This window comes from Anticarsia gemmatalis, chromosome 1, assembly GCF_050436995.1.
Source record: "Anticarsia gemmatalis isolate Benzon Research Colony breed Stoneville strain chromosome 1, ilAntGemm2 primary, whole genome shotgun sequence".
Lineage (NCBI taxonomy): Eukaryota > Metazoa > Arthropoda > Insecta > Lepidoptera > Erebidae > Anticarsia > Anticarsia gemmatalis.
The window spans coordinates 7,010,994-7,038,576 of record NC_134745.1 but is presented as its reverse complement, the minus strand read 5'-3'; the positions used below and the strand labels follow the sequence as shown (position 1 = coordinate 7,038,576).

The 27,583-nt window shown below is 34.0% G+C and overlaps 1 protein-coding gene across 1 annotated transcript; it reads left to right on the top strand.

The window, feature by feature from the left end:
- The first annotated feature begins 14,681 nt into the window (after positions 1–14,681).
- On the top strand, positions 14,682–15,647 carry LOC142979281 (uncharacterized). Its single transcript, XM_076124155.1, has 2 exons — positions 14,682–14,823; positions 15,143–15,647. Coding segments are annotated over exons 1-2 (507 nt in total). The 5' UTR covers positions 14,682–14,821.
- The last annotated feature ends 11,936 nt before the right edge of the window (positions 15,648–27,583 follow it).

Here is a 27,583-nt window from a genome sequence, read left to right as displayed (position 1 = left end):
CTGAAAATTCTCGGCTCAGTCCTTAAATCAGTTTAAAGCACATTGAACCCGGATCCGAGACTGTTGATATAATAAACAGTTAAATCCATTTATAAAGTAAGTTAAAAGTTCCTTGAGTCGATTGGAATTTCATCGCTAACTTTGTAGGAAGCTCTAACCGGATGCTATCAGGAACTCTTATTAGGCAGCTTATTTTATTAGCCGCGGTGGGTTTAAATCAGCTCGTAGGGGACAGGTAACACAACCGACACTCGCACGTTCCAACCTAACACTCCTTTCATTTGATTTGTTCCCTTGAAGATTAGTGGCCAAGTACGTGATTTGGACGAGTCCATTTTCCATTTTATTTCTTAGTAGATTCTGCTGAGCAGTTTTAATTGGACTGTCTAAAATTAGGTCTAAGTCTAACCTCAAATATTTAAGACCTCAAAATTCTCATTTATTTCAATCAGCTTTCATAGTTATTTATTCATAGATTCACAGAATCGAAAACCATTCAGGTAAGTCGAGCTTTCTATATTCTCATTTCAGCGGCAGTATTTCTGTTCGGCTTGGTCATTCAGCCTTTGTACCTTTGCAATGCGTCAAACGAAATTCTAGACTAGGAATATCGGAATATTCCACTACTTGTAGCTTAACATAAACAAGATGAGTGGATTTACAGCGTGATAAATAAATTCCCCTGTCAGGGCGAGACCTTGGTGTGAAATCTGTGTCAGCATGTGCCAGGGTTCGGCTGATTGCTCCATCTGTCAGGCTGGTCGGACCGTCGGGCCGCTGCAAATAAAATAAGAGCCAAATTATTGGCACTTATTGATGGGAGGTGCGTTTCGGCAGAGATGTCAAAACCGAGGAGTTTTATTTATTAAATAGATGTCGGTTGTGCGGCTGAAGGGGCAAGGTTTATGTAGGTGTTGTTTTGTCTTTATTATTTCAAATATTTTATTTAGGAATATCGTCCGTCCACTGACTAAATATTATATAAGTTGAACTACAAAGTCTGAAATAAAAACTAAAATCTTATTTTAAATATAAAAAACACAACAAAATCCACTTTCCGTTGTAAAATCTATGAGTTAAAAGACGCAATGCATAAATCATCAACATTTCCTAAAGCTTTTATTTCGTAGCAGACCGAATCAGTTAACTATTGTTCGACAAAACCTTTCCACGTTAAAGTGGTAGCTATAAAATTACCTATTGTCGATGCACATTGCAGTAAAGCCCACATTATACTGAAAGCGATTGTAAATGCGTCGCGACGTAAAACGAGGCAATACCACAGGAAACCGATCCGCATTGTATGCTTCTTTTTGCTTTATTCCACGTGTAAATGCGTTCGATGTCTTTCGCTCAATGAGCAGAAAATGTTTGGGACGAAGGCTTTATACCTTTGCCTCCACCTCGTCTCGTGTGCACTGCTGAACATTTAATTTTAAACATACTTTGGATTAAAGGCAAGGTTATTTGGCAAAGAAAATTGGAACTTACCAGAATTTTTAGTATTATGAATATTTTTACAAGTCTTCGGGCATTCGTATAAAAATCTGTACCTTTTACAGCTTGTCGCATATTTTTACGATATTTCGTCAAAAATATTTTTTGTAATAAAGACACCGCATAAAATAACAAAAAACTTTTTTATGTACTCACCTACTTTTCTTTGAGATGAGCATCATGAAACAGATGTTTACATGCTATAAACTTTAACTGACAAAACTTCTCTGTCGGTCCGATTGCGAGGTTTGAATGTCCAAAAACATTAAACTAGAAACAAATGTACAACTAAAATTCAACGAGGCCAGAAGTTTCGTCAGACGTAAGTTCTAAAATACGGCCATGCTTAGTTTAGACGAGATCGACTACTCGAAACTAAAATAGCGCATACTTTCTTAATTCACTGTCAGAACCACGCATCAACATATCCAATAAAACTTGCTTGATATCTTCCGAGTAATTTAATATATTTTTCTAAATTAGAAACGTTGCTTCGGATAGGGATGTCATATAAAAGGCGTGTCAATTTCTCGGTAAAAATACGAGTATGACGAGAGAGCGGTGGAGTCTCAGTGAGAGTCGCTGCGGGACGCCCGCGTCAATTGCTGAATCCCTTCCGGTTCCGGCGCGTTTCCAGCAGTCAACCTCCGGTTTAGATTCATAACTCCGATGCTTAGAACATTGTCGGCGTTCAACTGTAAAATACGATCGTACTCGACAAATATTTATGTTGGCGTCGCAAGTTTTCTTTGAGAATTTTTAGGTGCATTTGGACACTTTTATTTTGGATCGTAGACGCTCTTTTGTTCTAACACGTGTTCTTAGTCACTTCTTTTCCTTGTTTCTATTAGTAAGTAAGTTGTACTCAGTTAAATATTGACAGCTAAAAACTTCTTTATAAAAGCTCAATTTCTGTAAATCCTTTAGATCGTTGGATGGATCTTATGCAGATTGTCCTAATTAGCATTCATTATTAAACTTTAACTTTGCAACAGTGATAATAACACTGTTTAGAATAATATACTCTTTAAACTTTTTTACCTATTTTCGGTAACTGTGATTAATGCTATTGATCTACGTTTGTATGTTACACGAGTGCTGTAAATAAATAAACAAGCTTCTCTAACTAGTTCGGTATGTAGTTCATCTAGTTTTCAACTTCCAAATTTATTTACATGTTCGTGAAATAACAAATTTTCCGCGTAACATGGTAACATTTTAGTTCATGGATAAAGTAGGAAGTACCTACTAAGTATTTGTTTTGAGGAAATACGGGGAGCGAGCGTTGCTTGAACTACTTAAAAGTTCTGTTGCAAATGAAGCGTTACAAAAATGAACGCCCCTTTGGGCCCTATTTGGAGCTCCTCGCGCACCTTACTGTGTTCTCGAAAGCGAATGCTTCGCGAATATACTTTATTCCCTTCGTGCAATAAGATTTTTTTTAATAAGTAGCTATTAGAAAATTTTATTTGTATTCAATAAGATCGTTCGACAATTAGTCATTCGTAAATCTAAATTAAAAATAATATAATTAGTACGTAGATTATATCTATGAGTAGTATAATATCTATGTTACAAATGCAAAGGATAAGTCGATAACAGGGAGAAAAAGTGATTACAAGAGTGGCGGCGTGTAATCGCTACGCTAAGATGTTTCGAGCAGAGTCGCTCCCGCTAAGCCCCGGATCGGCGACACCGGCCCCGCACTCGATCCCAGAAGTCACTTTTAAGCCATTACTTACTCGCTTGTTTTCGATTTGTTTTTTCCGACGAAAAAAGACAGCGCGAAATACAAGCGGGACTAACTTTCGGGCAATCAGCAGGCCCAACTTCGGGAAGGGTTAAATCAAAGGGTTCCGCTTTTATGAAGACTTATTTCAGACTTACCTTGAAGTTGAAATTAGATTTAATCTGGCTCGAAGCTTTAGGATTGAATTTTGTAAACAATTTGGAATACCTCTACAACTTCCAGGCTTTGTTGGAATACCATTGGGAACTCGGGATCCGGTTGTTTAGAAATTCCTTTGAAATGAATTCGTACTCATATGAGGTCGAGTTTTGTAAATACGGGGGCCAGTTCATGTTCAATGGGCGTAAAGTATATATGTGATGTTTATTTAATTGAGTTTATTTTGCATTTGTTTTGGGCCGCGGCGATTGTTGTGCCTCTATTGACACACAAATGCTTAAGTAACTTTTTTGAAACAATAAAAAGTGTTTGTTTTAGGAGTGGAAATGTTTTTTGTTGTTTAATATTTGGTGTTGATGTAAGCGCGGACGTAAGGGCCGGTTTTGATGGTTATTTTATTTTACCTGTAAGGTGTTGGGAGGGGTTCGAAGGCGACGTCGTCTCGGAGAGGACCGAAGAGTGAGGTCGGTTCGCCGCAACAATAGTCGTGAGGCCGGATGTGTGTTTCCCTTTGTACCGAGGCTTTTAAGTTTCGCCGCCGATCACTGACACCGACTGGGAAAAAAGTAATAAAAAAACATATGGCTGAGGTATTGTGGTCGCAGTTTCTGAATAAAATGTCAAAATCGTTTACATGAAACGCAATACTGTGCTGTGAGCGTGCGAGTTACGGAATATGAATTCATTTTTGTAACACCGAGGATTTTTCATCGTGACGAATTGAAATTTCAAATGTTCTACCAGTTTATGTTTTTTTCATTTCATGTATCTATTACAGATACAGTCCATAAAATCTGTAAATAAGAGTAATCGAAGGGTAGAATCTTAATAACGCAGACCTTTAATTACTTACTGGATTAATAAGGATTCAATATCTATTTATTAAAGAACCGAAGTTGCGGAAGAAAGTTAGTTGAGTAGATTGTAGTATATCATTGTGTATGTTACTTTTATTTATACCATTTTGCGAAACAACCTTGTCTATAAAACTCAAATCACAGTCAGTAAAAACATCGAAAAACTTTTTATTCGTTGCTATTGTTTGCGGACGGTGCATCAAAGGGTGGTGATTGTGGGTGCGGTATGACGTCAAGTTTCATGCCGTCACTATTTTTCCAAGGGAGGTATGTACGCGCCTTTGTGTTCACCATCCAGCCCACACTTCTTTCTTTCATTGTCCAGATCGCCGCCGTTCGCCGAAATCGATGATGTGTGCCGAAATATAACGTACCGTGTTTTTAAAGAGAACGTGGCCTTTTACCTGTCCCACTATCTAAGTGTATTTTTATTTCTATTAATACTCACTTTTTGTTCCATTGTTCAGTTCTACAGTAAGACCATTTGGTGATGGCCAAGTAGCTACATATTAATTTCATATTAAAAGCTTCAAGATTATACGATTTACATAGAAATGAGAATATCAAAGAAATAACGTTTCCATTTCAAATTATGCTAATGTTAATAGAAATGCGCGTCCCCTTTGCAAACATACGACAGTGGAAGAAAATATGCTGACGTACGAACGCGCATCGAATGATTTTTGAACAAGTTTTTTTTTCTGCAAAATATAAATAGGAAGGTAAAAGCTAATTACCCCTTCGAGTCTTTCTCGGTTCAAGTGTTTCGCCATCAAATCGCATGAATCGTTCGTTCGTATTTATAGCGGGAGATGGCAGGGGGAACGACGTGCTGAATTAAGCCAACATTTTTTTCTAAGTGGGCAGTAAACGGACTGCTTTCACCCATACATATTGAAGTGTCGTATATTTTACGATCCATCCCGCTCAAGGGCACTTCCACTGAAGCAACGGGCGAACATCCGCATCAAGTGGACAAAATTACCTTCATCATGTTTTACAAGTTGAATCGCCTTGTTTTAAAGAACGTTTTTGCTGATCCTTATTTGAATTTTGCGATGTTAATGTTGGGTTTGGTAAATGAGCGTTATTATTGAATGCGCTTTTGTACTTCTCTTCATTTTAGAAAAATAAATGGGCTGTTTGGAACCAACCTTTTTGTGTAAGTATCAATTTATTTTATCGACTCTACTTTTTGTTTTGGCGGTGTATTTCTTTAGAAATAGCTTTCGAACGATGCTGCATTTAAAAAAATACACAAAAAGAAATGATTTGAAATCTACGTTAGCTTTAGAGTTCTCAAAACAGAACAAAATTTCCAAAAAACAACAAATAACAACAGAGACGAACTAATTCCACGGAATTCAAGTGGGATTAGTGCAACAATTGTGTTAGAACCGCTCATCATTTTTGTTCGTGAACCGTATGGAGGTTCACTTCGTTAATTTAAATTATACGAGAGAATTCACGAGATGGGACGTTTCTTCGGTGGACATGCAAACAATTAATTACCAGGGTTATTAATGCGGGGCATTAGTCAGGGTGGAACGGTGTCAGCGGTCCCTCGGACTCCCGGCGTGTCCGCACTTCGCCGCAGCCTCCACGATATTTAAATTGTCGTTAAATATTGCTGCAGTATATTACCTGATTAGATCCTTCGTTTTGGTGTTGTGTGATTTAAGCATGTGTGGTTTATTTGTAAACACGTCTATTAAATCTTTCTACGTGGTTTGACGATTGTTATCTTACTGTACAATAATCGGCACTAAGTTTTAACGTGCCAAAATAGCACGAAGATGTTAAGCACTATTATAGTAGTGGCTGCCACTTATCTGTGAAAGCTGGTCGTGTACCGACTGGTAAGTACTACAGCTATGACCGTTTTCTCTACATTTCGAAATGTATGACGCACTTTCTAAGGATTAATAAATTAAGCTAACAATTTGTCCAGTTATAAATTCGCTGTGGCTAAATTCCCGCGTAAAATTTGACAAAGCCTTAATCTTTAAAGGTCAAGTTTACGAAAGCCTTCTTCGTATTTGTCTACTCTATATAATAGAATAAAAGTTTTTATTACAAACATGCTCGACATTGATGTAATCGCGTTCACAAGTTTGCAACAAACTGCTGTCTATTTTTAATAAAATTATGTTTGAAGAGTCAATAAACTTACAGTAAGTACCTACTCTTTCGGTACTCAATTATGGTTCTTGAAGTGAGTAATTAAATAAGTAAAGTTATTATTATCTTGATGTTACAAAAGATAAAATTTGTTTAGTAATTTGGGCTAATAAATTATTTATTAGTATCAAAAGCCTATCTCTTTGTCCAAATTTAAAGGCTATTCAAGAGATATAATATTTACTGTACCTCTAGGTACTTAATAAAATTTATTTTGAAAACCAAAAAGGAATATTCGACGTCAATAAAATTGTTGTATAAAACAATTTTTGGATTGTCGTCTGCCAATCAAAGGCCGTACAAAGCGCCTGCCGCAGGGCTTCGCAACAGGGCTGTCACATAAATGTTTGACAATATATTACAAATGTTATGGTAACTTAATTGATAGCTCATAGATGGGAGCAACAATTGAATAAAAGATATTAGCAGGTATAAAAAGAGTAAAGACTTTAAAGCTTAAAAAATGAACTACCATCTTAATTGCATTTGCTTTCAAAAGTTTGATTTGAAATGCAGTTATATTTATGTAGTAGGTTAGTTATATTTTATAATTAATTTATTTTCAAGAACAGAAATGTATTTAGTGAGAAGTCCTTGTTTTTGTCTAAAGAATTTAGGAAGTATCTTACAATATAGTGGGAAATATGTACTTAAATAATAAACATAAACTTCTTTTTCTAAACCTGTGTAGTGTATATTCATTGCTACGTAGTATTCGTTCAGTAATTTAATAACAAACTGAATTACACCGTGAGACTAAAATCAGAGTGTCAACCCTAGATTAAAGTTACCCTTAGACGTGTATTGAAAGAGAAACGTTAAACAATTTACTTTTTAAAAACTCGTAGCAGCCTCCCGCCGCGACCGAACTCTTGAGTATAAAGAGCGCGAACATTTTATTATTTTCATGTCGAAAGCCTCGCTTCAAACTTCATTGTAAGATGAGAAGGTAACTAATATTAACAGTTTTCTTATATCTACAAACAGTTTGAGTAACGAGGTGGAAAGCTTCTTCACTAGTTGTTTTTGATTTCTTTTTTTGCCCGTCTTGGTAGTTTTTGCTTTATTCCATTCTGAATGCAGAAGATTTTTAGTTTGTATTTAAATAAAGTTAACTGTGTTAGTAGAATATTATTAAGCTTGAAACGTGGCCATTATTCGGACAATTCTTATTGTTTTTCTATCGTATGGTTAGTGGTCAACCTAGTATCGTGGTTTAAGCTACCCAAAAATACTATGACATGGTTTAACGACTGTTATCTTAATTAACAACAACCGGGGGCGACTTTTAACGTGCCCTCCGAAGCACGGTGACGCTTAGTCCAAGCTCCACTATGGAATGGAACTCACCCATCGACGGAATGACAGTGCCAAGTGTTGCTTCACCCATAGATCGTTTACCGACCGATGAGCGCAATTGGCTAGCAGCGCCGCAGTGTCTTTGGAGTATTGTAAAAGCGTTAGTGCTACGAAGAAGAAAATGTGCTACGAGTGATTGTAGCTCCGTAGCACAGTCCGTAGCACCATTTGCGATAGGTAAGCTTAAAAGTAAACAAAAAATATTTACAATTTTATATCTTTATGTATATTTGAGATTTAACTTAGATTGTATTGTTCAATCTGAGAAAATAATTTCACAATTTCCTCGCTATTTTACCTCGAGACAAGACAATAGATTGCGTTCACTGATTCACGTCGCTCACTTGATTGTTAATTAGGTTGAATTATTGTAATCCTATCAAAGCAATTAAGCAATTATGTGCATAAGTAATACCTGTATAATACCGACATAATATTGGTTGGGGAACTATTAATTGTCATTACATGTATCTATGTCATACATTTGGGAATCACAAGATTGAGTTTCGGATGACAATCAACAGTATTATAATGCGCGAGGTATTTCGATGCGACGCCTTGATGTAGAAATAAAATACAAGGGAAGACTAAAAATTTATGGTAAGCACTCTTCAAAATCATAGATCTTTTCGCATTATAGTATGTACGAACTTGTAATAAAATTTCTTTGGCTTCAAGAATCACAAATGAGTACATGGTTCATTAGGTTTCTTTCAGTGAGCTCGTGAGGTACCCAAATATCGAGCTTTTTTGTGTAGAGAAAAGATTTTATTACAAGTTCATACATTCTATAATGGGAAAAGACTTTTTCCCGGACCTAATATATATGTATTTAATAATTGGATACATACCTAAAAAGCAACTAAAACATTAATACAGCTGTAAATGAACAAGCACCATAGGAAGCAGACTGACATAATATTATACGTGAGTCATAAAACACATAACACAAATATATTTTAACAAGTTGACCATACTATAAACGTAAGTTAATTATTTTTTAATTAGATTCACGCAAATAGCTGCACATTTCTTAGTTTACGTCGCGCGTCGCCTCAAACCGTAAACTTTCACACGACCGTCTTACCCTAAAACATAGTTGTTATTACTCTTATACAGGGTGTTAATTTACCATCGGCAAGCGGCCGGCTCCCCAACGAGGTGTGTGTGTCCGGAGGGTTGATAACGTTCATGTAATCCGATAAAATATACCTATTGCCCGTCGCGTTGCTCGTTATTTCTAATTACTTCTATACATTTGCGGCATTTTTATGTATTTTCTTGTGCAGCCGATGATAAGATTGTGCGTTACAATTTTTTGTACAAATTTTTAGCTTGCCTAACTTTTTTACCTCAAGTTTGCTATCAATCAACAGGACCTTCGGCAATGTGGCTGTTATATGTAAAAGAACAAGAATGAAAATGAACAGTAATCCAAGGAAAACAATTGAGATAATCAAATCTAACACGACTAATCTAGTCGATATACAAGCAATATTTTTTTGACTGCCTCCGTGGCGCAGTGGTTTAGGTCGCCACGCCGATACCACTGCAACAGGAGGTCGTGGGTTCGATTCCCACACGGAGCAATTATTTGTGCGATCCACAAATAATTGCTTCGGGTCTGGTTGTGCTTTGTGTCCGTTGTTTGTATGTTTGTAAAAAGTCCCCGCGACACAAGAGCAATTCTTAGTGCGGGAGTAGTCTTTAAAAAAAAAAAAAAAAAAAAAATATATACGCTACAATACTCATCTATACATTGCTAGTCAATCCGCATGACCTAGGTATGGTTTTTATTTGATAGATAAAAGCTTTCGGTTCTTCAATCAGCCTTGTAATGTTTTACTGTACGTCCATTAAGCATGGCAGGTGATAACACGCGATAGTTGGTAGAAGGCTTGACCTCAACGACGTCAATAAATTGTGTTTACAAACGGCTACCATAAACGTAGCGCTCACTAGGTGACGGCAAGATGAATTCCGTACAATAGCTCGCATTTCTATACTGACGAAACGCAAATAATAAATGTATTTGTATTTAGGAGCACTATGATTTTATAGTGAAAACCGTTTATACACATTCATGTTCTTTACATTAGTTACAACCATGTGAAAGGATATCTGTCTGTCTGTTACACATTTACGGCTGATCTAGAGAACTAATTTCGGTAAAAGTAAAGATCGGTCATCATAGAGGTTATAGAATCACAATTAACGTAGATTTTTAATTTTAAGAAATATATATTTTAATTATGTTCTCGTTAAACTTTTAATTCGTAATTAGACAGGATTTTAATGTTTCGCATATTAGTTCGATTTCAACTAGTCACGAAAAACACATACAATAACAATTTTAGTGTAAAAGATCTTTTAAATTTACCCTCGGGCGTTATAAGACCTGTTGCGATCAAAGCTAAAACAATTAATTGATATTATAGCCAGCCAATTACACTGTCGAATTATGCTAATTGCTTATTGTTGTTAAGCTCTATACTCACTTTACTAGCCAGTGCGCTTCCATTAGACTAATCGTGATTATTAAACTACGACGGTATTATTGATACCGCTTCGTATTGCAATCGATAATAATTATATAATTTACCTCCTACATAATAAGTAGGCAAAGTTAAATTAGTTATTATTATAAATTTACCCCATTAATGTCCCACTGCTGGGCAAGGGTCTTCTCCCGTAATGAGGGAAGGGTTAAGCCTTGGGTCCACCACGCTGGCCAAGTGCGGGTTAGGGACTTTGCATACCTTCAAGAACTGTTCTAAAGAACTCTCAGGCATGCAAGTTGCCATACGTTTTCCTTCACCGTTGGAGCAAGTGATAATTATTTCTAATACACACATAACTTCTAAAAACCATTGGTGTGTTGCCTCGGGTTCGAACCTGCAACCACTTGCGTGGGAGGTTTTAACTTATACCAGTCGGCTATCACTGCTCTTTAGGTAGTATTTTAATAAAGGTATTGTGCATAACTCGTTTCCCTCCCCGGTCGTATATCCAGAGAACGGCCCAAAACTAGATGGGAAACTGACTGTGAGAGAAGACATGAGTGAGTGTGAGGTTTCCGAAGTCGATGTAAGTGTCAAAATCCCAATAAAATAGCAGTAGATGGCCGGTGAAATCTGTGAAAATCATCTAAAACTTTCACGTGAATTCACATTATACTTTTTAAAGTGGTAAACCTTACATACGAAGTATTTTCGCTTGCTTATTCCACCAAATATTGCAAATACAGAACCAAATGCGTGTTATCCTTATCGAAACACATTTACCGAGGGGAATCATCTCATGAATTCTATGTGTGTCGGCGATTAGCGGAGAGGAAACGGCTTTCTATGAGCCACACATAATTCGTCTAATCGTTGTATGCTTTCTGATCCGTCGGTGCTTGTAATATGAACCGTGACCGTTGCCATTTCTCCGCCAGTCACTGGCCCGCTTTGAGTCGCAGCTTCAATTTCAACCGTTTGATGTGTTTAATTACTTTGTTTGTTCTTGTTCAGCCTGCGATGCTTGTTGCGGTCTGCCTAAGTCGAAAACGGCTCCAAAACTGTTAGCATTCGCAAATTAAATGTAACCCACGTCAAAGTGAGTGAATAGTTTTATGCTCACAACGAAATAATTAAACCTTGAGCCATTGAGGTAAAGTGTCAGTTGCCGATATTCGAGTGATTGATTAGCAATCAACCTCTGCCCTTTGTCCGGCCGCAGTAGTAAGTGTTACCTTGTTATACACCTACGCAGTATAAAGGGACTACGTCCTGAATTTGAGACTTTTGTTAGAGAAAGAGCTTAGAATTAATTTTCTATTCATAAGGTGGTTGTAAAATAAAATTATTGCAAGACGAATATATAACAGCTTTATACGTTACATGAAGACAACATATTGTCATTGTACTGAAGTGCTGTTAGTTATACCTTAAGTTCAGAACTTAGGCAGTGTATCGTGTATTTAGTGAATAATCACTGAAACAGTTAATTTTAAAGTACGCAAGGGCCGTGGCGTTTCACAAGGACGAGCCTTGGGTCCACAATATATCTTGTGGGCAGGCAACCGCGATTTGACTGACGGCGCACTCTGAAAGGACATTTATCAGTCTCACTAGCGGGTTACACTAAACCAAACAACAATGAATTCTCATTGACAAATTGTCTTGGCATTTCTTGTTCTGCGGTCCTTTCTTTTGACTAATAGACGCTTAAGACTTAGGTGCGCGAACCACTTTATATTTAGATACGGCGTAGTATGGATAAAACGTGTATGACATTGATGTGGGTAAAGGTTAAGCAGATTTAAAGAGAATCAATTATATAACATATCCATTTCATGGTTGTCTAACAGATTTCAATTGAAAACGGTAAACTTCCAACTCTAAAAACCGAGCGGCTAAAACAGCAGAGTAATGTAAAACCGGGAGAGGTATCTCCTCAATCTGTCGCCGCGACGGTCTCCCACTAACCGGACCTTAGCCGCATTCGTTGAATGTAAGCCACTTATGAAAATGAATGTAAAACGCGGATAAACCAAAGCCTATTTTCTGCGCGAAGTACAGCGGGCGGTTACAAATTGCTTTGGGCAGAGCGTAAATTTTAATTTTATCTCTAATACCCAAATGAGTACCGTGACTCGACATAATAAATGTACTCTTCCCACGTTAGCGCTGCGGTCGATTCATGTACACCACCGTTCACAATGTTCACTCGCGTTAACACATAGCCGGCAATATCTGTGAATCACGAGCCAAATCGCCTACAGTACGCCGTGTCGTACATGCGTGTCACATACACACTCTAGACCTTTGTGAAGTAAACAAATATCTCTGTTGGGTTCGGATTTTGCCAAGTTTTTCAAACCGACAGGGCAGTCGCTCTTGCCTGTTCAGATTGATGGAAAACAGGGTGTTTTGCAAGTAGGTTGAAATTGGGGTTTCTGGATCAGATCAGATCCAGAAACGCCCAATTTCAACCATCATTCAGTCATTCATTCATTCTTATTATTCGAAAATAGATATTAATATTGGATTGATATGGATTGTTAACGAAAGCGTCTCCAACGCGTGCCGCCGAGCAAATAAATCTGCAAAGTACCCAATAATAATATAGAGATTCTGGTATTGTTAAATTAACACTATTTTTAATATACAAACTTAAACCTATATCTAATTCCTATTTATTCGTTTTAATGTGCATTTGATTAATAAAATCTACAATCATTCAAATTCATGTATATTATTCATTCATTCAGCATTCTTAATTCAGGTATAAGCATTCCAATTCTTTACTGGTTTACAAAGTGCACGCTAGATTCATTCAATGATTCAAGAAGACGTTTTTAGGTAACAATATCTCGCATTCAAGCAGCACGTGATCCATACGACACGTTACGTAGCTGGTATTGGAATGCACGTACGCGCCGTCCGCCGCTGCCTTATAAAGGTGCTGCAGTTTATGAGATAGAAAATAAACTAAATATTAATTTTAGTATCAATTTATTTCAAGTTACAAATTTTTAAAATTATGCTCATTTATACATATTTATTTACAACATTCAAACACATGGTATAGAATTTATCATGCAAATTAGTCAGTCTATGCTTTTGTTTCAATATCATCTTGAATTTTGGATATTAATTCTCTTGTACAGGTATAAATGTCATCAAATAATGTAGTTTTCACGATATGTTGAACACACACATCAGCTTCACAGTTGCATATCGGTTGTTCAGATTTTAGGAAATTGTCGGTGTCATAAATTTCTATCTTAATTATTTTTGTTCCTCGAGTGACGGGTTTCTTTATATACTGAAAAAATGTTTGATCTGTTTTTGATCTCTTGCGTGTAAGACCCAGCGTTTTTTGTCCAGCCTTTTGTTGCACTGATGCTTGATCCATAGGTATAAAATTGAAAAGATCTTCTGTGTCCTGTGGAATAATCAGAAATATTTTTTATACCACCCATTATATTATATTAAGGTTAAAGTATAATTGTACTATACTTTACAAATAAAATAATTACTTACCGACATTGCACTGCAATAACGCTATGTCGCTCGAAGTAGAAACAGAATAGATTTAAAAATATTTTTTTTTTTCATTTACTTATATATGATATTTTTTTCATTTATAGAGTTCAAAATCGTATGATTTTGTTGCATATTTATTCACAGTCTAAAATGGTATCATGTAATTGAAACCGTAAGACACCATGACGCCTGATATATTATTGTTTACCATAATTATACATTCATAACATAAATACGACTGTTCGTTTGTTCGCTCTATATTTTTTCATACATTTAATCGAGTAGATACGGCGAGTGAAGTCATCGTAAGTAGTATGTTGTAGATAATTATTTTACTTTTTACAATGTAAGCATTTCTTTATAAGGAGACTAATCAAAACAATATCGTTATATCAACATACTATTTTTGCGATCGGTTTCGCCTATTTTTACATGCATACATACGTAAATACATATTCATCACGCCTCTTTCCCAACGGGGTAGGCAGAGACTATGTTTATTAATTTTTACATAAATTAATTTAACTTATAATTTGTAAGTCACCAAGAGATAAATATATTTTACTATATCAATATGAATTAATATGTATTTTTAACATACTGATTATGCATGTTTATTAGCTATGTGATCAGTTGATCACCATAGCGCAATTATACAAATTAACGTGGTTAACGAAATTGGTTTCACAAAATAAATACATTAAACACATCATCTTTGATGCAGTCGGGTAAGTATTATCATAATAAGCTAAATTAGTGTTATGTTACAATGCTTAAGGTAATGTAAACTATCGTATTTGGATTATATTTTCTGACACAGCATTTAATACACGTGCCCTTTTCTATATTTGGGATACTGTGACGTAGATTTACCACTATTTAAGAGTGTAGCTACTGAAGGAAGACCGTATAACATTTGTTCAAGAGCTACAAGCAGGAGCTGCTCCCCTCGGTACCTAGAAGCTTCCCAGATCTTCTCTAAGATGTAAGTACTTTTATTTCTATTTGATAATTTACTAATTTTACTATTCAGTCATTCAACTTTTAATAACGACTATTCGATCAATCAACTATTCAATAATTCTACTATTCAGTCATTCAACTTTTAATAACGACTATTCGATCAATCAACTATTCAATAATTGTACTATTTGATCATTCAACTATTTTAAAAGCTCTTCTAGGTATTCAATCTTTAATAATATAATAATTTATTTAAAATAAAGCAATCTATTATCCATTGGGGAGCTCTATCATAAAGTTACTATTGCCACTTACTTACTAATATTATTTATTATTTTCAGGTCTAAGCAAATGGCTGACCAATTGTTCCCATCATCCGACGAGTCAACAGTTGACGTTCCTACAAAGTCAAGCAAGAAGAAGCGAAAGGTTCCTGAGAAGACATCAGATAGCCAGCCTTCTACTACGAAGAAGACGAAGGCGAAAGCTACGGCGCGAGATCTCTTCGGCACCGATAGCGACGACGACGACGAACTGCATCGTAGCAACACCACCGGTAAAAAAATAGCACCCATTTATTCCTACGTAACAAGGCGATTAGCAAACGGTTTTTCGCGTCAAATAGATGAAGATAAAACTGGAAATTATTATATTGAATTGAAGATTTATAATACTGATGAAATTGAGCGGGTGCCACCAGTCAATCGATGGCGGCATTCCGTAATAACTATAAAAAATAAAACAAATTCAAACACTGAGTCCTGGAAACATATAAATGAATTTATAAAGGAGACGAGGAAAGAATTTAAAAATCGTACACCAACTTTTATAAGCTCGTACCAGTAGAATACTTAATACTATCTAAACTAATCTCCAGGAATATGTATAATCTTATTACTTTTATAGAATAAATGTTAATTTAACTCATACTATGATTTAAGTGTATTGACAATACTTTATACTTAGAATAATAATGTATATTATATAAATGTATTTAAATAAATGTATTACTACTATTCTTTTAAATTATTCTTTTCAGCAAAACCATCCTCTACTGATTCACCATCAAGATCCTGTATAAATTGTGATAAATGTAAAATTGAGATTCCTAGAGATGAATACAGATATCATAAACGAACTAATATCCACAAATCGAATTGTTTGATAAAATCAGAGTTTGAAAATATTGATATAATAGCCACAGCATTTAAGAACAGAATAATGACTTATCGCTTAAATCCATCCATAGAAGACGAGTACCTCTTAGCAGAGACGTTCTTGGATGGTAAGCGAGATGACATTTTGAAACTGATTGAGATATCATTATTAAAGAATACATGTATTAAAATAAACTTTGAGCTATTTGCTTACTTTGTTTTAAGTAAAACAGGTGAGCAACAGTTGAAGTCATTTAATACAAAATACGAAGTTATTTATAAAAGTACAGATTTTAATGAACTTTATTTAAATTTAAGAGATACTTTTAAGTCGAAATTAACCGAATTTGAGCACTGTGAATCAGGATGGTCATTCACATCACTGAGTCACTTAGAAATAAATATAAATAAATATTCTCCCATGAGAGGTGGATCTTACATAGAGCTACCAGATGTTATTAAGAATACAAAGAGTTGTATAAATATTAAGAACGATGATGAATATTGTTTTTTATGGAGCGTTCTAGCAGCATTATTTCCAGTTAAATATAATGTCTGCAGGACAAGCTCCTATCCACATTTTAGCACGATATTTAATATAACTGGAATTACATTCCCACCATCACCCAAAGATATCAAATTGTTTGAGAACAAGAATTGTGATTTAAGTATTAATATTTATGGACTGGATAAACATTACAATGTAACTGGTCCCCTTTATGTAACAAATTTCAGAAGAGATAAACATGTAAATTTATTATATTACGAGAAAAATAACAGAGGTCATTATTGTTTGATAAAAAACTTATTACGTTTAGTGAGACGCCAAGTTTCACGACATAAAGGTCGAATGTATTTATGTGAGACATGTTTACAATTTTTTGCAAGTCCAGCAAAATTTCATTCTCATGCATGTTCTAAGATTATAACTATATTACCTGATAAAAACAGTACGTTACAGTTTAAACACTTTGAGAGACAACAAAAAATTAATTTTGTTATATATGCCGATTTTGAAAGCCTGTTATGCGATTTTAATGAAACAAATACTGATAAAAATACTATAAAGAATAAATTGCACCAGCCTTCATGTTTTGCATACTATGTGTGTTGCTCACATGACAGAAAATTAAATAAATTTGTAACTTATCGAGGAGAAGACTGTGTACAAGTTTTTGTTCAGAAAATCATTGAAGAAACTAAATCAATCCATGAGATCTTGACAACTGTTAAAGCCATGAAACCAATGACTCCAGAGCAAATTAATAGTTATCATAATGCCAGCACATGTCATATTTGTAAACAATTGTTGTTTGATGACAAAGTGCGAGATCATGATCATATTTCATCAGAGTATAGAGGCGCAGCACATTCACACTGTAATTTAATTTATAGAGTATGTTCATTCATACCTATCGTTTTTCATAATCTATCCGGTTACGATTCCCATTTATTTATCAAAGAATTGGCAAAATACGATGGAGAAATAAAAATAATTCCCAAGACAAAAGAAAAATATTTAAGTATTACTAAACTTATTGAAACCGATAAATATAATAAACCTTTGCAAATTAAATTCATAGATTCATTCCAGTTTCTTAGTTCAAGCCTAGATAATTTGAGTAAAAGCTTAGCAGACAGTGATTTTTTAAATCTAAGATCACTTTTTTCTGCTGACGAAAAATTTGATTTGATACGAAGGAAAGGTATATATCCCTACGAATATATTGATTCATGGGACAAATATAATGAGACACAGCTACCTCCAAAGCGTTATTTTTACAACAGCTTGCAAATGAAACATTTAACAGATAGCGAATATGAACATGCGCAAACTATTTGGAATTTCTTTAATATTAGAAGTCTTGGTGAATATACTGATTTATATTTGAAGTGCGATGTTTTACTGCTGTGCGATATTTTTGAAAACTTTAGAAATATATGTTTACAATATTATAATCTTGATCCTGCTTACTATGTAAGTTCCCCCGGTTTAAGTTGGGACGCTATGCTCCTTTACACTGGCGTTCAATTAGAATTGATTCATGATTTAGACATTTATAATATGATAGAAAAAGGAATACGTGGTGGATTAGCACAATGTTCCCACCGATATGCTAAAGCCAATAATATTTATATCCCTCATTTTGATGATTCTAAACCATCAACATTTTTAGTATATCTTGACTGTAACAATCTTTATGGATATGCAATGACTAGAAAATTACCAATATCAGATTTTAAATTTTTGACAAGCCCTGAAATATTAACATTTCGTTTATTTGACACCCCTGATGATGCTGAGTACGGCTACATTTTAGAAGTTGATCTAATGTATCCCGAACACTTACATAATTTACACAGTGATTTGCCTTTCGCTCCAGAAAAGTTCATACCCATAGGAGGAAAGACAGAAAAGTTAATAGCGAACTTATATGACAAGTATAAATATGTAATACATTATATTCATTTAAAAGAATGTATTAAAAATGGTCTTGTATTGAAAAAAATACATCGCATACTGCAATTTAAACAAGAAAACTTTTTAAAAAAGTATATAGACTTAAATACTCAATTGCGTCAAGCAGCAAAGACATCTTTTGAAAGGGATTTCTTTAAACTTCTGAATAATTCAATATTTGGAAAAACTATAGAAAATAAACGAAAACAAGTTGATGTTAAATTGGTGACTAAGTGGAATGATAATAAGAATAGAACAAATAAAACAATAGGTGCAGAAAAACTAATTGCTAAACCAAACTTAAAAAGTATCTGTATATTTAGTGAAGACTTTCTTGCAGTACAATTGAATCCCGAAAAACTTGTTTTAGATAGACCTATCTACGTTGGTTTTGCTGTATTAGAATATGCTAAACAACATATGTATAACTTTCATTATGATTTCATTAAAAATAAATACGGTGAAAATGTTAAACTATGTTATACTGATACTGACAGTTTATTATACTTTATACATACACAAAACTTTTATAAGGATTTGAAAGAAAATATATTAAAATTTGATACCAGTAACTTTGATTTTAATAATCCTTACGGTATTCCAAATGTAAATAATAAAATTCCCGGCTTGTTTAAAGATGAATTAGGTGGCGATGTAATAACTGAATTCACAGGTTTGAGAGCAAAACTCTATTGTATTAAGTCAATAAAAACGCAGATTAATAAAGCCAAAGGAGTATCAAAGCCTGTCACAAAGCGTTTGAAAATATCTAATTATAAGAGAGTTTTATTTAAGAATATTACTTTACAATGTAAGATGAATATGATAAAATCCAGCAAACATGTATTGTATTCGCAGGAAGTTAATAAAGTAATTTTAAATAGAATAGATGATAAAAGACTTGTTCAAACTAATCAAATAGACACTTTACCTTGGGGTCATTGTGACCGCATATGTTAGAATAATAAATATTATATTTGTACGATGTATGCCACGATTTTATAAACATTAAATTTTGTAATGATTTTTGTAAGCTTAATAAAGAACATATTTTACTCAGAATTTTGATTTTATTTATATTTTTATGAAATCACCTTACGAGTAATTTACTTAATTACCTCACAATGTTATTGAGGGGCTAAGAATATTGATTTTAAGGAACATAAAATGTAAGACTTTGTGCGGGTATATATTGGTATGTTTATTAGTGATAATATTAATAGGCAAGATGAAGTTGATCAAGCAGCCCATATCCCTGAATGTTAATAATATAAGCTTTAGTGACTCTCCTCACCACGTAAGGCATAGCCCTTTATTACCAAATACAATACGTTGTATAATATGTGGGCCATCTAACTGTGGAAAAACAAATGTTATGATCAGTTTAGTGCTACATGAAAATGGACTGAAATTCAAAAATATATATCTTTACTCTAAAACCTCTTTTCAACCAAAATATCGCTTTTTGAGTGAAGTAATAAGAAGAATTCCGCAGATTAAATTCTATGAATTTAATGATGATAAAGATGTTATGGCTCCAAGTGAAGCTTTAACAAATTCTATTTTTATTTTTGATGACGTTGCAACTGAGAAGCAGACAAATATCCGTAATTATTTCTGTATGGGACGACATAAACAAATCGATTGTTTCTATTTATCTCAAACTTATTCCAAAATCCCGAAGCAATTGTTACGTGATAATGCAAATTTTCTTATAGTATTTAAACAAGATGATGTGAACTTAAAACATATTTATGAGGAACATGTCAGCCCTGATTTAAATTGGAACCAATTTAAAGATATTTGTAAAAGAGTTTGGAGTAATCGTTACAATTTCATACTTATTAACAAAGAATGTTCATTAAATAATGGCAGATACAGAAAAAATTTTGATATATTTTTTAAATTTGATGGAGTTGATGATACAAACTGATATAATTGTGAATAACATACAAAGTAAATTAGTATTAGTTCTTCTTTATGTGAATGCGGTCGTTGAATGTAAGATGGATAAAGATATTAAAATAGAAATAATGAAATCCGTAGACTCCATAAAGAATAAAATAAAACAAATGAAAACTCAGGAATATACCATGAACTTATCACTTGATAAAATGCTAAAACCTGTCGCTGATCCTCTTAAAATGCTAGTTGACTCGAATACACCCATTATGAAGAATACGAATGTGGCAAACACATCTCTCAACAGTACTAAAAACACTGAATCTGATGACATCAACACTAGCTCAAATGCAATGTTTGAGAACAGTTATAACCCAAACCAAGATTCTGAACAACCAGTTGAAAAGTCACCCAAAGTTGAATTACCAGATGACCTAGAAATATCATTAGAAGGTTATGATATCCATGACATTTATGATGGTGTAAATATACCGTTTGGGATAAGAAGTGAAAATAAGAGATTATGGATGGGTAATTTATCAGTATCCTTTTCTAAAATAGACAACTTGAATAGGGATAATGTCATTTTAGTTAAAATCGGTGACAGAGCCTATAATTTAACCCCTGGACTAAAAGAACTGTTACTTCGAAGAAAACCTGATTTAAAATTAATATCTGATAAAGACAAACTTGTCTATAAGGATATGCTGCATTTTACAAATGCGCATAAGAGAGACTTTAATCCTAATGGTCAAATAAGAGGTGATAAAGGAACAAAATACCGTGCAATCATCAGGCCATTGTTTTCAGAAATATTCAATGACAAAGTTTCCACTAAATTTGGGGGAAACTTACCAAAGCTTAAGGAATACAAAAATAACACTGATTTAGTATATTGGGATGACCCTAATGAATTGGTTGAGAGATTGCAATTATTAGTTGCGTCAAGAGATGCTGGCAATTCAAATCACGATAACGAAATTTTATCAATAATCGAAGAATTAAAGGAAGCTGGTATTATTAAAGAATAAATAGTAAAAATAATGTGGCGTTTATTCAGTATTACATAGAACTTGCGTAGAGGCATAATTAAACTGAGACAAAAAGAAACATGAGTAAAGCCGATGTGGTCAACGAAATTCATAAAAATGCAAGAGTGAACTTTTCACGAAGACACGTTATCATGAAAGATATAGACGATCTATGGCAAGCGGATTTAATTGACATGCAATCAATTTGTAAGGAAAACAAAAATTTTAGATTTATTCTTGCTGTTATTGATACATTTTCGAAATACGCATGGGCTTTTCCTTTGAAATCGAAGAACAAAGATGCTATAAGTAACACTTTCAAGATGTTGTTAAACAAAGGACGTGTGCCTAAAAATCTGCAAACGGATAATGGGACTGAATTTTATAACAATACATTTCAAAATCTTATGATAACATATCATATTAATCATTATTCAACATTTTCAACAAAAAAGGCTTCAATAGTTGAGAGGTTTATCCGTACCCTGAAATCCAAACTGTATAAAGAATTTAGTTTAAAAGGAAACTATAAATGGATAGATAATACTCTTGATAATGTTGTCTATAAATATAATCATACTAAACATAGAACAATTGACCAAATGCCTGCAGATGTAGATAATAAAAATAAAAAACGCCTACTGGAAAGATATATAGGTTTGTCAAAAAACGTGAAAAGTATGAAAAGTAAGTTTAAAGTAGACGATTATGTACGTATTAGTAAGTACAAGGGCACTTTTGAAAAAGGATATACACCCAATTGGTCAACAGAAATATTTAAAATAAAAAAGATTCAAAGTACTACGCCTATCACATATTTAATTGAAGATACAATTCGAGGTCGACCTATCTTAGGTGCATTTTATGCGCAAGAGCTTCAAAGAACGAAACATCCCGATATCTATCTAGTGGAGAAAATTCTAAGACGGAAAGGAAATAAAGTCTTCGTGAAATGGTTGGGTTTGCCTCCTTCTGAGAATAGTTGGATTGAAAAATCAAATAAATTGTAACAAATTAATACATATTTTTTTTACTTTATAATTCTATTTATTAAAGGTTCAATATAATTATCATTAGTCTTATCATGTGTATTGGAGAGAACAGTCTTCTCAATTGGCTAATAAATCATTTACCGTTTGAGTTACACTTGCCAGGCTATAATTATTGTGGGCCGGGCACAAAATTAATAAGAAGACTTAGACGAGGAGATAAAGGTGTTAATAAATTAGACGAATATTGTAAAGAACACGACATTGCTTATAATAAGTCTTCGAACTTGAAGGATCGCCACAAGGCAGATTTAGTTTTATTAAATATGACGAAAAAGCGAGCAGTTGCCCGGGATGCTAGTCTCGGTGAAAAACTCGCAGCACGTTTAGTATGTAGCGCTATGTCAGCCAAAATTAAAACAGGTTCTGGACTAAAAAAGAGTAACTACAATTGTTCGCAAAAAGATACATCTGGAAAAGGACTAAAAAATAAATTGAAAAGCGTTATTACTAAAACGAAAAAACAAATGAAAAAATTAAAACCGAAATGCAAAAAAGTAGCTATAGAATTAGCTATGGCTGCTGCCAGGGAATTAGCTGATAATTCACCAATTAAACTTCCTCGTGTTATTCCTATACCAAAAACTGGTGGAGTGCTACCTTTGATTCCTATTTTTGCGGGGTTATCTGCGGCTGGAGCTTTAGCAGGTGGTGCAGCTGGTATTGCTAAAACCATAAATGAATTCAAAATGGCTAAAAAAATGTTAGCTGAATCGAAGAGGCATAACGAAAAAATGGAAGCTCTTTGCTTAGGCAAAGGACTAAGCCTTAAGCCACATAAAGATGGGCTTGGAATATTTGTATCAAAACAAAAAAACTAAGATATCGGCTACTCAATCGAGCTTTAACTAATTTAGACATATTAAAGTATGGGAATACTATTCCATATTTTAGAGGCGTCTTCATGAGAGATGAGCTCCCTAAATGTCCCTTCAAAAAAGAATGTGGAATTATTAATTTAGATAGCTCTAAAAACCCTGGATCTCATTGGGTAGCCTATGTAAAATACTATGATTATATTGAGTATTTTGATAGTTACGGCAATCTTAAACCACCAAAGGAATTCATAAAATATGTGGGTTCTAAAGTGAACTACAACTATGAAAATATACAACGTGACCATCCTTTTAATTGCGGACATCTTTGCTTGGACTTTTTAAACAAGTTTTGGTGTAATAAGGTTTAAATAAGCGTGATCTTTAATAAGAGCCCAGTATATAAGCATGTCTACTACGGTTACAATCTCTGGAAATAAATCAGAATTAGTTTCATACTTTCAACCGCCACTTCATTTATCTGGTCAATACGAGTGCGGCTTACTATACTTTTCAGTATTTAATTCAAGACCAGATCCAGATCAGACTACTAAAACTAGCAAATTATCTGTGATTAAAATCGAATGTGATCTTGTGTACGGTTCATATTGCAACGGATTACCAACACATTTTATTCATGAATTTGTGCCTAATACTGCACTAGGTCATCATTACGTGGAGATACCACAAAATGTTATCTACTTTCCAGTAAACAAAAATATAATTTCATCTATATCTGTTAAAATTGTTGATCAATTTGGTCACTGTATTAACTTCAAAGAGGAACGTATTCAACTACGTCTGCATTTAAGAAAAACAAAATGATAGTATATTATAAAAATACGCCAGTGAAAATAAAACGTCTTATTGCTTCTACGACCACTAAGGTGCACAGACGTAATATAAAAATTAAAAAATTGACTAAGTCAAATAAAGAGTTTCTTAAAGCTCTTGGCTTAAAAGTGTGAATATGCTCCAGATTACTGAATTGCCACACTTTGACAGTTCGATTGAAAGTTATGAAATCCATTCATATAATCCCTACAATAACAGCTTTAGAGAAAACGATGAAATCAGAATTCCCATACATCAGCAAGACATATACGTTCTGCCATCAGCCAGTTCAATTTACATCGAAGGTCAAGCAAAGTTATTCGGCAAAGATGGGAATCCGATCACGAAAACTGTTACGTTCACTAACAATCCTGTTATGTTTTTGTTTCAAGACATCAGATATGAAATAAATGGTATTGAAATAGACCGTATAAAAAATTCGGGAATAACGTCAACAATAAAGTCATATATCTCATTGAATGAAGCAGAAAATAAAGTTGCTGGTTTATGGGGTTGGAATTTAGGTGGATTTCAAAGTGATGGGCATTTTTGTGCTGTGATACCATTAAATAAATTACTAGGATTTGCAGAGGATTACAATAAAATTGTGATAAACTGCAAACATGAACTTATCTTGAATAGAAGTAACTCTAACCTAAACAGTGTTATTCTTACTGATGATATCGCTCATTTTCAAATAGATATACAAAGAGTTCAGTGGAGGGTACCACATATAAAAGTATCAGATCGAGAACGACTGACACTTTTAAAACACTTAGAAAAAGATAAATCTATTCAGATGGCTTTCAGGAATTGGGATTTGTATGAGTATCCATTACTGCCTAAAACGACAAAGCATTCTTGGTCAGTTAAAACCGCTTCACAATTGGAAAAGCCCAGATATGTCATTGTTTGCTTACAAACTAATAGAAAGAACAATAAATTGAAAGATAGTTCACTATTCGATCATTGTGACGTAACAAACGTGACCCTCTTCTTGAATTCACAATATTATCCCTATGAGCCTCTAAGCTTAAAGTTTTCCAAGAATAAATATTCTATATTATACGAGATGTATGCTAAATTTCGTCAGTCGTATTATAACTGTCCAGTCGACCCTTTGCTTAATCTACAAGATTTTAAAGAAAAGGCACCCCTGTTTATCTTAGATTGTTCAAGGCAAAACGATAGTCTAAAAACAGGTCCAGTAGACGTTCGTTTAGAAATTGAATGTTCAAAACCAATACCAGATAACACCGCTGCCTACTGTTTAATTATAAATGATCGACTAGTGGAATACAAACCTCTGAGCAACATTGTGCGCAGGCTATCATGAATGCCATTGTAGATGTCCAAGGCTTTAAAACAGAAGCAAATGAATTTATAATAAAAGAAATTGCAGTATGGTGTGACAGGAAATTACAAGTATTTTTAATTAAGCCTCCATTTCCTTTTTACGATTTGACGAAACCAGAAAGACGACAGGTTGGTTGGATTGAACGTAACCGCAAAATATACTGGCGTGAAGGATTTATTCCATATTCAAATTATCAGTCAATTATTTCGGATATTCTTAAGGATAAGTGTGTCTACACAAAAGGTGTAGAGAAAGTACTATGGCTAATAAGTATTTTAAAAAACAATAATGTATTCAATTTAGAAGATAAAATGTGTCCTAGTTTGTTAAGCTTATGTAATCATTATAAGGATTCTGAAGATTTGTATAGTTGTTTTTATCATAATGAAATATGTGCATTAAAAAATGTTGTATGTTTAAAAAAATGGTGCTTTGATAATAAACTTTTTATATAAATAAATGTTTTTCTTATTTCACCAAGTAAATATAGTTTCCTGCCCCCATCCCATATGTGTCATTATTTTGATCAATAAGATGCACAACAGCTTGTGCCATTATGGATAAGCTGTTCATAAACTGGTTCCTCTTTATACGCTGTTCATAAACCTTTTAATATGTAGCAGAAGAGATAAACAGTTAAAAGTGAACAAGAATGATCAGATAAATTATTAAATAGCAATTGTTGAACTAAATACATTAAGAATAAAGTACATAGTAATAAGAGTAAGTTGAATTAAAGTTTTATATTAATATCTATTTTTGAATAATAATAATAATTAATGACTGTTGAAATTGGGTGTTTCTGGATCTGATCTGATCCAGAAACCCCAATTTCAACCTACTTTTGCACTATTGTGATACAATGTGTTTAGTTAGTCGGAAGATAGTAATCATTGACACAAATTTAATTTCAGAGAAATGTAAAAAAAAATGTTTTTTACAAGATAAAGTAATAATTTATTTCCATCAAACAGTAATGAAAAAGTTAAAAAATAACTTATGTTTCGGACTGGAGATCAAACGGTAACAACAACTGTAGCACTTCAAGAGATCAACAAGCTAACCTTGAAAATGATTTGTTCAAATTATTACTAAATTTAGCAATATGAAGTAGTGCCTCGGCTATTAATAGGTTGGCTAGAATAACAAAGAAAAGGCACGTTTTCATCTCGTTATCAGCGGTTGCACGCTTCACTCCACTTCGGATGGGACCACCTGTTTTGATCCTTTTGTCGGAATCAATGATAATGTTGTGTTTGCGGTGCGATTTTCAATTGCGAGACTTTAAAAAATTTAGCGCAATTAACTTAAGTTACAAGGTAAAGTTAATTAAATGTGCAATAATAAATATTTGCACGCTATGTTGACGCAGACAGGTGATATATACAAAGTGCTGCTTACTTGTAGTAAACGTCGACACGTGGTTTCTAAAATTAACATGTCTTGAGAACAGGCAAGGCTAGAGTCAGACTTCATTATTCATGCTGATGTCACTTTACTCAGTCGTAGCTAGTCTCACAAGTATTAAATTTACTTAGGAATAACGTCGCAAGTTAACGGATAGTACTATAAACTATTATATGGTTTTAATTTGCGGCAATGAACGTTTCACACGTCGCCGTAACAATATAAACGAAATTTAAATAAGCGTCAGAATCGCCGCGTTCCGCACGCGCGCTTAGCCGATCAGTGTGCGAGTCACGACGGGACAGTTTATTTCAACTTCTCAACTTCTCCGGAGCGTTCGAATGGGGCATAATTTTCATAAGAAACGCGCCGCTGCGCCCCGACACAAAAATTAGATTCATCAGCCTTCCAGGCACATTTGCTCGAAACATTCTCCTAGCTACCAATTCGATTCGACTTCGTAACGAGTGCGTGAACAATGTGATGTTAACTTTTGTTACTTTGCATTTTGCTTTGTGAGTACATATCTGTTATACCTTCATACATACGGATACATGTTCGCTTAAATGTTCATCGATTCAGGTTATTCTTCCCGCCGTCTTTCAAATTTATACCAACATCGCAGTCTTATATTGCGATTAGAGATATAACCATAAAACTCTGAAGCTTCTTTATGCCGGTATAATTTGCACTCTGTATATTTTATTTAAGCTATATTTCTTCGAATATCTGGAGTTCGCGGAACCGCTAAAACTGTTTCATCAACGCT